This window comes from Myxocyprinus asiaticus, chromosome 32 (genome assembly GCF_019703515.2).
Source record: "Myxocyprinus asiaticus isolate MX2 ecotype Aquarium Trade chromosome 32, UBuf_Myxa_2, whole genome shotgun sequence".
Lineage (NCBI taxonomy): Eukaryota > Metazoa > Chordata > Actinopteri > Cypriniformes > Catostomidae > Myxocyprinus > Myxocyprinus asiaticus.
The window spans coordinates 4,489,966-4,502,944 of NC_059375.1; the positions used below are offsets into that span (position 1 = coordinate 4,489,966).

General features: G+C 44.2%; 1 protein-coding gene across 1 annotated transcript; it reads left to right on the forward strand.

Moving 5' to 3' along the window:
• Nucleotides 1-11,541: 11,541 nt before the first annotated feature.
• LOC127422858 (gap junction gamma-1 protein-like) lies at nt 11,542-12,753 on the forward strand. The gene has a single exon (XM_051666670.1). The coding sequence runs from the start codon at nt 11,542-11,544 to the stop codon at nt 12,751-12,753; it is 1,212 nt and encodes a 403-aa protein (XP_051522630.1).
• Nucleotides 12,754-12,979: the final 226 nt, after the last annotated feature.

Consider the following 12,979-nt stretch of genomic DNA (forward strand, 5'->3'; position numbering starts at 1 on the left):
GGTCACTGTGCATGACACCGTGGAGACTCCCAGCATGTGGAGGCTCATGCTATTCTCCGCGATCCAAGCACAACTTACCACTCGCCCCATTGAGAGTGAGAACCCCTAATTGCGACCACAAGGAGGTTACCCCATGAGACTCTACCCTCCCTAGCAACCAGGCCAATTTGGTTGCTTAGAAGACCTGGCTGGAGTCACTCAGCACACCCTGGATTCAAACTCACGACTCCAGGGGTGGTAGACAGCGGCAATACTCGCTGAGCTACCCAGGCCCCTTAGAAGGTTTCTTAAGTACTGTGAAGCTAGACCATTCAAAGCTTTGTAAGTAATTAATTAACAGAATTTTAAAATTAATACAAAATTTAATAGGTAGCCAATATAGCCACGATAAAATGAGGCTGAAAATATCATATATCTTGGTTCTCGTCAGCACTCTAGCTGCTGCATTTTTAAACCAAATGAAGTTTATTTATTGAACCTGCCGTACATTCTCCTAGTAATGCATTACAATAATCTAGTCTTGAGGTCATGAACTCATTAATTCATTTTGAGGCGGAAGAATGCTGTTCAACAAACATTGGAAATTAGATTTTTAAAGGACAGATTGCTATCAAATATAGTACAATACAATACAATTTTATTTTTATAGCACATTAAAAACAACTTCAATTGACCAAAATGCTTTCCAGAATAATAATAAAAATTAAAAATAAGAAATATAATACCATGAAATCAAAAACACAATACATTAAAAAGAAAATGGTTTTAAGACGAGATTTAGAAGTCACTATAATTCATGAGGATCTAATAGTTAAAGGAAGACAGTTCCAAAGTTTGGGAGCAACAACAGAGAAGTCTCAATCACCTTTCGATTTCAATCGCGAACGGGGGGCAGACAGTAGCATTTGGCTAGAAGACCTCAGAGGTCTGGAAGTCTGATGGGGACAGATAAGATCCACAATGTATTTGGTAGCTGAACCATGCAAAGCCTTGAAACAAATAACAGCACCTTAAACTCAATTCTGTATCGAACTGGTAACCAGTGAAGAGACGCCAGCACTGGTGTAATATGTTCCCTCTTGTTAGTACCTGTCAGAAGCCTTGCAGCTGCATTATGTACTAGTTGCAGGTGGGACAGATGGTACTATGAAATTCCCATGTATAGGTAATTACAGTAGTCAAGGCGAGTGAATTTAAAAATATGAATCACTGTTTCCAGATCTTCAACAGATAAAATTGATTTCAGTTTATAAATAACTCTCAAATGAAAGAAGCTACCTTTTACAACACTATTTATTTGTTTATAAAATGTCAAGGCTGGGTCAAAGGTTACACCAAGGCTTTTAACATTGTCAGACACATTCATTGAAATAGAAGTTAATCTGTCCTTGATCTCATTGGTGGAAGAAGGAGAACCAAAAACAATACATTCTGTCTTATCATTATTAAGCTGGAGAAAGTTTCTCGCCAACCACAACTTAACATCTTCCAGGAACTGAAGGAGGGGAATTGAAAGAGTGAATATCTCCTGGTTAATGAGGAATGTACAACTGTGTGTCATCAGCATAAAGATTGTAAGAAATATTATGCTTGAGGAAAATAGAACCTAATGGACACATATAAAGTGAAACTAAAATAGGCCCAAGGCTAGAGCCCTGAGGAACGCCACAACTAATTGTTGATGATGAAGAACACAAACATCCAATATTAATGCAAAAGGTCCTGTCAATTTAATAAGACATGAACCAATTTAAGGCAGCACCTCGGATACCAACCTCACCTTCCATATAACACCCATGTTCTTCGCTGTAGAAGATGACATAACAGTACATAGATTACTACATCTGTTTTGTCGGAATTGAGTAGAAGGACATTTCTAGCCATCCAATCTTTGATATCATTGAATAAATCTGCTAACTTGGAGAATTATGAAATTTTGTTGTGTTTCGAAGAAATATAAAGTTGTGTATCATCAGCATAACAGTGAAAACTAATTCCACGGTTCCTGATAATGTCTCCAAGAGGAAGCATATAGAAGGAGAAAAGCAGTGTCCCTAAAACTTAATAATATTAAGAAGAGATTCTGAGATAACAGGAAACACCTCTTTTAGGAGCCTAATATACATATTGTTGCTTTTGATGTTTTGATAAGTTTTGTTAGCTCTTCCTGACCTATGACAGCAAAGGACTGAAGTTGTTTGTAGGAAAAAAATGAGACACTGTCTTCTGTGGTGTTATGGCAGACGGTTGCATAATTCCAATTTTGTTTCTGATGATTTCAATTTTATCAGTAAGTCATTACTACTGTGCTGCGATGGAATATCTGGTTCAGTCGGAGCTTTACTCCTTACCAATTTAGCCATAGTGCTGATTAAAACACAGAGGATCGTTGTGGTTATTTTCTATGAGAATGCTAAAATATGCAGACCTGGCAGCTTTTAGAGCCTGTCTGTAGGTTGAGTCACTATCCCTCTATGCACTGTGAAACACCTTTAATTTTGTACTCTTCCACTTGTGCTCCATTTTCAGAGCTGCTCTGTTGAGAACATGAGTGTGTTGGGCGCTTCGTTCAGGAGTGGGTTTGGTTATTAGCAATAATTAATAATTATCAAAGATAATTATTCATTATTAAAATCAATACAACATTGATTAGAATCAACATTAGCTTTTTAATAATTTAAATCAACAATCATCAAAGATAACTATCAATTATCAAAATCAATAGAATATTAATTATCAAAAACAACTATTAATTATTAAAATCAATAGAACATTGATTAGAATCAACATTAGCTTATTAATCCTTCAAATCAACAATCATCAAAGATAATTATTGATTATTAAATCAATAGAACATTGATTAGAATCAACATTAGCTTATTAATCCTTGATGCGACAACACAGCAGATCTCATTCGTGGTAACAGTAAGTTACAATAATACCTTAAGTATTATTAGCAGCAATGAGCGGACTCGTGGTCCATAAACTGTACAAGTGATTGCCTTGATACACAAGAATAACACACTATAATAATCTATCTCTTCCAGACATAAACCTCTTACTTGAATCATTTGAGGATGCTGGTAGAATGTGTGTTCGTCCATCGTTTGACTCTGACTCGGTTCCTCGAAGCTCGGGTGATGACGGGAGGCCATTTCCTTGTTCTGTCGGCAGCTGATCCTCGGAGGGTTGGCGGAGCAATCAGCGAAGTCGACTTGGTTGAAGAAGGAAGAGAAATCTTCTTTCTTCACTTCTGCAGGCAAAAGGGTGAGACGCGGATTGCTCTGCGGTCTCCTTCAGATCCGTTAGTGTGCTTGGTGGAACACGGTGAAATCTCGGCTCATCCAGTGAGATGGAGATTGCATGGCCAAAGTTCAGGTACTTACGTTTCTTCCTTGGGCAACGAGGCTACACCTGGGTGCAGCAGGGCTGCAACTAGACGAGGTGCATACTGTCGCTGGAAGCAAGCTTAGGAGGAATCTCTGGGGTTTTATACTCTCGATGACTTCATGCTTGAGGGATGCGTTCTGTTGTGCGTTTCATCCAATAGGAGTTGAGTGTCGATCCTTCAGAATTGCACACTTAGGTGAAAAGTGAGCAAGGCTTGAAGGGATCTGTAGTCTGTTTGGACTCCCTTTGATTGATTTTGGCGCCGTTTGGCTTTGAATGTTCCTACAGGCCTCAGTCAGTAGGCCTGCCTTTGTCTCCTATCTGAGCACATGAGGCCCAACAAGTGTAGGCTGTTTATTGGATCAGTTAAGTCTTGCCTTAAGAATAGGTGGTGCAACCAAATTAAGCACTGACTTATTTACAAATTAACTAGTAGTTACTAAGCCCTTAGTGTGAACTTTATGTCCCAACTTACACAACCTTACGCAAAGCTTGTGCAACCCTACCCAGGGCACTTCCAACAGGCTGTTCAGTGGGTGCATCACTGTGGGGAGAATCTGTTGAATGTCCTAACAGAAACGGGAGAGTGGTATCGCTTTGCCATATGAGTATGCTGCCAAGACGTCACTCAACTGACCTTATGCGGGGTCTCTACTGCCGGAACCGAAGTGTGTGTTGCTCGCTGTATTACCCGCATCCAAAACAATATCTACTGGCTTCTTTTTCTCAGTGACCTCCACCAGCATTCGTATGCATATCTCTAACTCATTAATCTTCTCAGAAAACCTAACTAATTCCTTGCATGTGAATCCCTCACTGCTGACAGATGAAACTATTGTAAATGTGGCATGCATTACAAGTAGCTATAACGTGTGCTGATGCCATGAATTACCAAAATGTTTTGTTGTTGTTGTGGTTCCTGAGCAGCGGGGGTTTGAGATCGATATGAATCCCTCACGCAGTTATTATTTGAGATCGATGCAATAATCCATGTAAAAACGCAGAGAAAACGGATACACACAGTTGAATTGCGATAAAAATAGAAAAGCAGAAAAACGGATGCATGTGGTAAAATGGCAGAGATTAAAGATTAAAATGCTGAAAATAGCTAAATAAGCAATGCTAAGCAGGCTACCAATCATATGACTTTTCTTTCTTCTGAATGGTTTGAGCTAACAGAAAGGCTACAGTAACTCAGATAACCCCTCTGTACAATTGTAGTAAGCAGAATAGCATCTCAGGATTCCCATCTCGCTCAGCAAGAAGAGGTCACGAGATCCACCGGGTGAGCCATCGAAGTTTTGGCAGTGCAATTCAACAAGCTCTCCTTCCTCGTCCAGCGACTGTCATCTCAAGATGAGACCCTGCGCCCACATTGCCACTGCCACCCCCGCCGGAGTCAGCACCACCCACTGCTTCATGATCTGAGCCTTTGATCAACCCTCCAGCATCCTATTCGGGTGAGCCTAACTATTGCAGAGCTTTTTTATTCCAGTGCTCTCTGGCTTTTTTCTTGCAGCCATCTGCATTTCCCACTGAACAATCAAAGGTGGCTTATGTTATTTCACTGCTGACTGGTCGGGCATGTCTGTTGGGGATGGCAGTATGGGAACAGAAACATCCATGTTGCTCTTCGTTCCAGTCCTTTGCTGAGGAACTACGGAAGGTCTTCAACCGTGCAGCACATGGCAGAGAGGCAGCACATGCTCTAGCCGAACTTCACCAAGGAACTCTATCAGTATCTGTGTATTCCATCGAGTTTCAGATGCTTGCTGCTAGTTGTAACTGGAACGAGGTGGCGCAGTGAGACTTATTTCTGCATGGGTTGGCTAACCGCATCAAGGATGAGATCTATGCTCTAGATCTATCAAAGACTCTTGATAGACTGGTTGATCTTGCTATTCGAGTGGAAGCACGTCTTCAGCGTCGCTTGCATCTAGGATCTACAGCAACTCATGAGCATCTACCTAATGCTTCGTCACCTCCCAGGGGAGTTTTGAGTCAGGTTGCAGTCAGCCAGTCATCTGAGGGAGAACCCATGCAGGTGGGCAGAGCTCGGTTGTCCCAGGAGAAGAAGCACCACCGACGCACACAAGATCTGTGTCTCTACTGTGGATCTCCAGGTCATCAAGCACATTCCTATCCGGTAAAAGAGAGATCTCACCAGTAGTTCAGAGGTTACTGGTGGGTAGTTCATTCCAACGGAAATCCTCATCTTCGACTCTCCTCCCGGTACGACTGCAGTTGGGTTCTCTGCATCACTCCCGTCAAGCCCTAGTCAACTCCAGTGCTGAGGCCAACCTCAATGATGCTTCCCTGGTCAAGGCTCTCTTGATCCCCACTTCTACTCTCAATGTCAAGATTCCGGTCAATACTCTATGCAACACTCAACTTACGGAAATAGCTCACTGCACCACCGCCTTAAACCTCACTGTCTCCGGTAATCATTCTGAACTCACATCATTTTATGTCATTGACTCTCCGCTCACATGGTTATCTACACACAATCTTCACATTTGCTGGTCTGGTAACACAATTTTAGCTTGGAGTACTTTCTGCCATGCTTCTTGTCTTTTGTCTGCGCCTTCCCCTGTTTCTTGTTCTGTGTTGCAGGATGAACCGGTGGATGTTTCCAGAGTTCCCATGAAGTACCACGACCTGAGAGGGGTGTTCAGTAAGTCTCGGGCTGCATCTCTTCCTCCTCATCATCCCTATGATTGTGCTATAGAGCTTAAATCAGGTACGTTTCCCCCCAAGGGTGGTTGATACTCGCTCTTGGCTCCTGAAAGGGAGGCCATGGAGAAATACATTTCTGATTCTCTGGCAACCAAGATCATTCGGCCCAACTTTTTCACGAAATTGGACCTTCGCAATGCTTATCATCTGGTCCGCATCAGAGAGGGCAATGAGTGGAAGACTGCTTTTAACACCCCAAGGGGGCACTTTGAGTATCTGGTGATGCCTTTCGGCTTAGCCAATGCCCCCGCAGTCTTCCAGGCATTAGTCAATTACATGCTGAGAGATATGATTGATCAGTTAATTGTTGTCTACCTGGATGACATTCTGATTTTTTCTTATTCTCTCCAGGAACATGTTCAGCACGTCATACGAGTGCTCCAATGGCTGCTAGAGAATGGGCTTTTTGTCAAGGCCGAGAAGTGCGAGTTCCACGCTCGATCGGTAACCTTTCTAGGATTCATTGTGTCACCGGAGGGGATTCAGGTAGACCCAGCTAAGATTAAGCATGTGGTAGATTGGCCAACCCTGGATTCTCGCAAGGCCCTGCAGAGATTCTTGGGTTTCGCCAATTATTACCTGCATTTTATTTGCAATTACAGCCAACTAGCCGTGCCTCTGACGGACCTTACCTCTACCAAGACTGAGATTTGCTGGTCAAGGGAGGCCGACCTGGCTTTCTCCAACTTAAGGGCCGCTTTGTTTCGGCCTCCATTCTTGTTACCCCTGACCCGTCTCGTCAGTTTGTTGTGGAGGTAGATGTGTCAGACGTGGGGGTAGGTGCGGTACTCTCCCAATGGAGTCCCTCCGATGACCAGATGCATCCGTGCGCCTTTTTCTCCCATCGTTTGTCTTCTGCCAAACGTAATTATGACACTGGTAATCGTGAGTTGCTGGCAATCAAGTTAGCCTTGGAGGAATGGCGCCATTGGCTAGAGGGGTCTGGGGTACCTTTCATTGTCTGGACCGATCATAAAAATCTTGAGTACATTCGCTCCGCTAAATGTCTGAACTCCAGGCAAGCCCGGTGGGCTCTTTTTTTTCTTCGGTCGCTTAAATTTTTCCATCTCTTACCATCCTGGTTCCAAAAACATCAAACTGGACACCTTGTCTCATATTTTTGATTGTTCCGAGCAACCGATCTCTCCAGAACCTATCATCCCTACCAAATTGGTGGTGGCGGCAGTGTCCTGGGAGATTGAGTCGAAGGTCCGCACAGCCTTACAAGGGGTAACGCCCCCGCTTAAAACCCCACCAGGCCTTTTGTATGTGCTGGAGTCTGTCCATCCAGACGTTATCTGTTGGTGTCATTCCTCCAAAGTAGCCTGTCACCGTGGAGTTGGGTGCACCCTGGCTCTGGTCAGATAGAGATTTTGGTGGTCATGCATGGCCCTTGATGTTCATCAGTTCGTGGTCGCCTGTTCGGTCTGTGCTTGTTCTAAGACTTCCAGTTTGCCCCCAGCGGGACTTCTTCAGCCGCTAACGGTGCCTTCGAGACCCTGGTCCCATATTGTCCTCAATTTTGTTACTGCCCTCCCTCCCAGGGATTTACAGTCATTTTGAACATAGTGGACCGGTTCTCGAAGGCAGCACATTTCATTCCTCTACCTAAATTACCTTCTGCTAGAGAGACAGTGCTATTGTGCTGATTGTATATTAAACTATATACATCTTACTAGCCGGTTCAGAACAATTTGATTTTGCAGAGGGTGTCACAAGCCTACTGAATGTTGTGGTCTCGTTCTCTTCAGTAGGAGCTCTGTCACACACACACATTTTCAGAATGGCAGAGAGGACACATACCGGCTCATTCTGACCTTCTCTCTGCTTCCCTGTCACATGGAGATCGGCAAAACAACAACAGGAGTACCATGTGGACATAATCATAACAGACTAAATAAGGATGCTATTCATAAAGTAACTTTGTAACTGTGTATGTGTGTGATTGTGTATTTATCCCCTCAGAGCTTGCCATAGAAAGCATTACGGCGCTTATGTGAGAAAATGAGTTAGGTTCAATAAACATACTATTCTGTCTGTGATTGTTTTTTGTTTCACATTTTATTGTAAATTATCCTCATTTTAGTGTATGAATTTAGCGGCATCGCGCCTGGTGTGGACAAATAGATTGCTTGTCGCTGGAATCTTATCGTGTCGCGTCTGGTTAGGACAAGGTGTTAAGCCGCCTTCTCACTGTCTTCGACATTCACATATGACATTTATTTAGCTGTGTGTGAGTGCTGAACACTGGTTGGAAAAATGTGGAAAGCCGCATTCACACGACCCGCTGGAGTGAAGTATCAGCATTTCCCCGGTGTTGCGTTTCAGACAATTCGGATGAAGTATCATTACGTGTGTCAGCACTTAAAGCTAAACAAGATGTTGTCTACCTGCACCTTTAATGTGGAGTTCAAAGCAGCAAATCATGTAAATGCGGCTTCACGATTGCTGTAGCAAAGTGGATAGCCACTGTTAATAAACTCAGCAAAAAAAGAAACGCCCCTTTTTCAGGACACTGTATTTTAAAGATCATTTTGTAAAAATCCAAATAACTTTACAGATCTTTATTGTAAAGGGTTTAAACAATGTTTTTCATGCTTGTTCAATGAACCATAAACAATTAATGAACATGCACCTGTGGAATGGTCATTAAGACACTAACAGCTTACAGACGGTAGGCAATTAAGGTCACAGTTATAAAAACTGAGGACACTAAAGAGACCTTTCTACTGACTCGGAAAAACACCAAAAGAAAGATGCCCAGGGTCCCTGCTCATCTGCGTGAACGTGCCTTAGGCATGCTGCATGGAGGCATGAGGACTGCAGATGTGGCCAGGGCAAATAATTGCAATATCCGTACTGTGAGACACCTAAGACAGTGCTACAGGAAGGACAGCTGATTGTCCTCGCAGTGGCAGACCATATGTAACAACACCTGCACAGGATTGGTACATCCAAATATCACACCTGCGGGACAGGTACAGGATGGCAACAATAACTGCCTGAGTTACACCAGGAACGCACAATCCCTCCATCAGTGCTCAGACTGTCCGCAATAGGCTGAGAGAGGCTGGACTGAGGGCTTGTAGGCCTGTTGTAAGGCAGGTCCTTACCAGACATCACCAGCAACAACGTCACGTATGGGCACAAATCCACCTTTGCTGGATCAGACAGGACTGGCAAAAAGTGCTTGTCACTGATGAGTTGTGGTTTTGTCTCACCAGAGGTGATGGTTGGACTCACGTTTATCATCGAAGGAATGAGTGTTACACTGAGGCCTGTACTCGATTTGGAGGTGGAGGGTCCATCATGGTCTGGGGTTGTGTGTCACAGCATCATCGGACTGAGCTTGTTGTCATTGCAGGCAATCTCGATGCTGTGCATTACAGGGAAGACATCCTCTTCCCTCATGTGGTACCCTTCCTGCAGGCTCATCCTGACATGACCCTCCAGCATGACAATGCCACCAGCCATACTGCTCGTTCTGTGCATGATTTCCTGCAAGACAAGAATGTCAGTGTTCTGCCATGGCCAGTGAAGAGCCCGGATCTCAATCCCATTGGGCACATCTGGGACCTGTTGGATCGGAGGGTGAGGGCTAGGGCCATTCCCCCAGAAATGTCCGGGAACTTGCAAGTGCCTTGGTGGAAGAGTGGGGTAACATCTCACAGCAACAACTGGCAAATCTGGTGCAGTCCATGAGGAGGAGATGCACTGCAGTACTTAATGCAGCTGGTGGCCACACCAGATACTGACTGTTACTTTTGACCACGTCTTTCGAATTCATGGCCTCCCGACAGACGTGGTCTCCGACAAGGGGCACCAATTTGTTTCCAAATTTTGTAAGGAATTTTGTAGATTACTGGGGGCTACTGTCAGTCTTACCTTTGGTTTCCATCCTCAGAACAATGGGCAGGATGAGCGAGCTAATCAGGACCTGGAGAGAAATTTATGGTGTTTGGCTTCCCACAATCCCTCTTCTTGGAGTCAGCAACTTGCGTGGGTGAAGTACGCACACAACTCTTTGCCAGTTTCATCCACGGGCAAATCTCCATTTCAGACTAGTTTAGGTTACCAGCCACCTGTATTTCCAGCACTGGAACCCAAAGTCGCGGTCCCCTCTGCCCATGCGTTTATCCAGAGGTGCTGTCACACCTGGAAGAGAGCCAGAAAGACTCTCATCCAGGTGGGATACCACACTAAGGCCCAAGATGATCGCCACCGGTCTAAGCCTCCCGTCTACGTTGTAGGTCAAAATGTGTGGCTTTCTTCTAAGAATATTCCTTTGCGTTCCATCTCCAATAAATTTGCTCCCAAATTTATTGACCCATTTCCTGTTACCAAGATTCTTAGCCCAGTAACAGTCCGTCTAAAACTCTTCAGTGTACAGGAGGGTCCACCCCACTTTCCAAATCTCTAAAATTAAGCCTGTTATTTACTGTCCGATAAATCTGCCCATGCCTGTTCCTCCACCGCATCTCATAGATGGGGAACCCGCTTATTTGGTCAAGCGTTTTCTGGATTCCAGGTGGAGGGGGTGTGGGTTACAGTATTTGGTGGACTGGGAAGGATATGGTCCGGAGGAGAGATGTTGGGTCCCTGCACGGGACTTACTTGATCATTCCCTCATTGACAGTTTCTACCAACACCAGGTCACCGGACCTGAGTGCGCCAGGGGGCGCACGTAGGGAGGGGGTACTGTCATGGGATTATTCTGCCCCTGTTTGTTTTTTGTGTATTCCCTTGTGTTGTTGTGGGTGTGGCGTTAATTACATGGCGGCATTGCTCAGCAACACTTATTACCAGCCGCTGCCTGATTAATGCGACACCTGCACACAATCTCCTTTCCCCTTTATAAGAAACCCTTTGTGTGAGTTGTGTTTCTCGTGTGTTGTGCTTTGTCTCTCTCATGCTCACGCTCTTTTCTTGTTTTTAGTTGGATTTACCTTAACCTGTTTTCCTGTGCTCCAGTTATATATTTCTCTCAGTACCCTCTGCATTTGGTCATCTTTGCCTTCATCATCCCACCTCACTGCAGTCATTGCCTGCCAAGCTTCGTCGTCATCTTCATCATCATCACCATTTGGATTACTCTTGCTGTTGGATTGTCTGCTGTGTTTAACCACTCTATATTCCATTAAATATCATTTGAACTGTTACCTGCGCATATATATATATATATATATATATATATATATATATATATATATATATATATATATATTTGAATTGGAAAAACTGGGCATTCACCAGCTGCTTTGGCTGGTGGGCAAACAAGTTAATTTCGTTCACTGCTGTAATCACCGGTTTTCACAATGAGTTAATCATGGCAGTCATAATTGTAATCTTTTCTCTTTTCCAGTGTATTGGTTGATTTCTTTTGATGGAGGACTGCCACTAGAGGCTGGAGACACCATGAGCTGGAGCTTCCTGACCCGACTACTGGAGGAGATCCACAACCACTCCACCTTTGTTGGAAAGATATGGCTGACGGTTCTTATTGTCTTTCGCATTGTACTGACCGCGGTGGGTGGTGAATCCATCTACTATGATGAACAAAGCAAATTCATCTGCAACTCAGGCCAACCAGGCTGTGAGAACATCTGCTATGACTCATTCGCTCCACTGTCTCACGTCCGCTTCTGGGTCTGTCAAATCATTGTGGTGGCCACTCCATCACTAATGTATCTTGGATATGCCGCAAATAAAATTGCTCAGTTGGAGGAAGACAAGAAGGATGGGTATTCTAAGAAATTATGTCTCAGAAGTCAACGGGAGTACCCTGGGATTGAAGAAGCAGAGGATGATCTGGACGAGGACCCAACAATCTACAATAGCACTGAAGTAGAGAACGGAAGTGACAGGGCTCCAGAGGGGCGTGGAGTATCCTTTACAAGTGAGAGCGGTAAGACACGGCATGACGGTCGGATGCGAATACAAAGAGATGGACTCATGCGAGGCTATGCACTTCAGCTTCTAGCACGCTCAGCTCTGGAAGTTGGCTTTCTGGCGGGTCAGTACGCTCTCTATGGGTTTTCCGTGCCATCTCGATTCGTGTGCTCAGACGAGCCTTGTCCACACAGTGTGGATTGCTTCATTTCTCGACCAACAGAGAAGACTATCTTCCTGCTTATCATGTACTGTGTGACACTGCTCTGTCTTCTTCTCAATATTTGGGAAATGCTTCACTTGGGTGTGGGCACAATGCTGGACCTCCTGTGCTTGAGACATCGCTTCAGCCAGGACCAGGATGAATATCAGCTTGTTCCACTACCTGCTGACCCAGTACAGCCTACAACAGCAGCAGGGGGAAGTGGTGCTGGAAGTGGAGATGGTTTTGGAAGTGACCTCTTCTCATGGAATTCTGCCACCCCTTTAGCACCATCATATTTTCAGGTCAGCGGTGGAAGTAGACAGGAATGTCAAGCACTCCACCAGGAGTTCCAACAACCCCAGGTGAAGCAGGAGGCTTTAGTAGCCTACATTCATCAACAAATTAACGGCAATTCTAGCAGGATGCACTGTGATCGCAAACCCAGAGAGTATATGGTTACCATGCGTGGCCGGAGCCAGTGGGACCATAAGAGCCGCAAATCAGACATGGGGAAGCCTTCAGTATGGATTTGACGTGCATTCTGGTGTTGATCTGGTGTTTAGTGTCAAAATGAATTCAAGACAAGACATTTAAAAAAATTAATCTTTCCAAAAAATTTCACTGGACATTGGTATTTGGTTCATACCAAACACAAATGTAAAATTATGCTTTAATTGAATAAATGCTTTAAATCAGCACTGATGATTTGCATTTGCAGACACCACAGATAAATTCACTGCTTACAGTTTGCAAATTATT

Bases quoted from the DNA above. Each gene is read 5' to 3' on its own strand.
- LOC127422858 (XM_051666670.1), top strand. From the start codon at position 11,542: ATGAGCTGGAGCTTCCTGACCCGACTACTGGAGGAGATCCACAACCAC.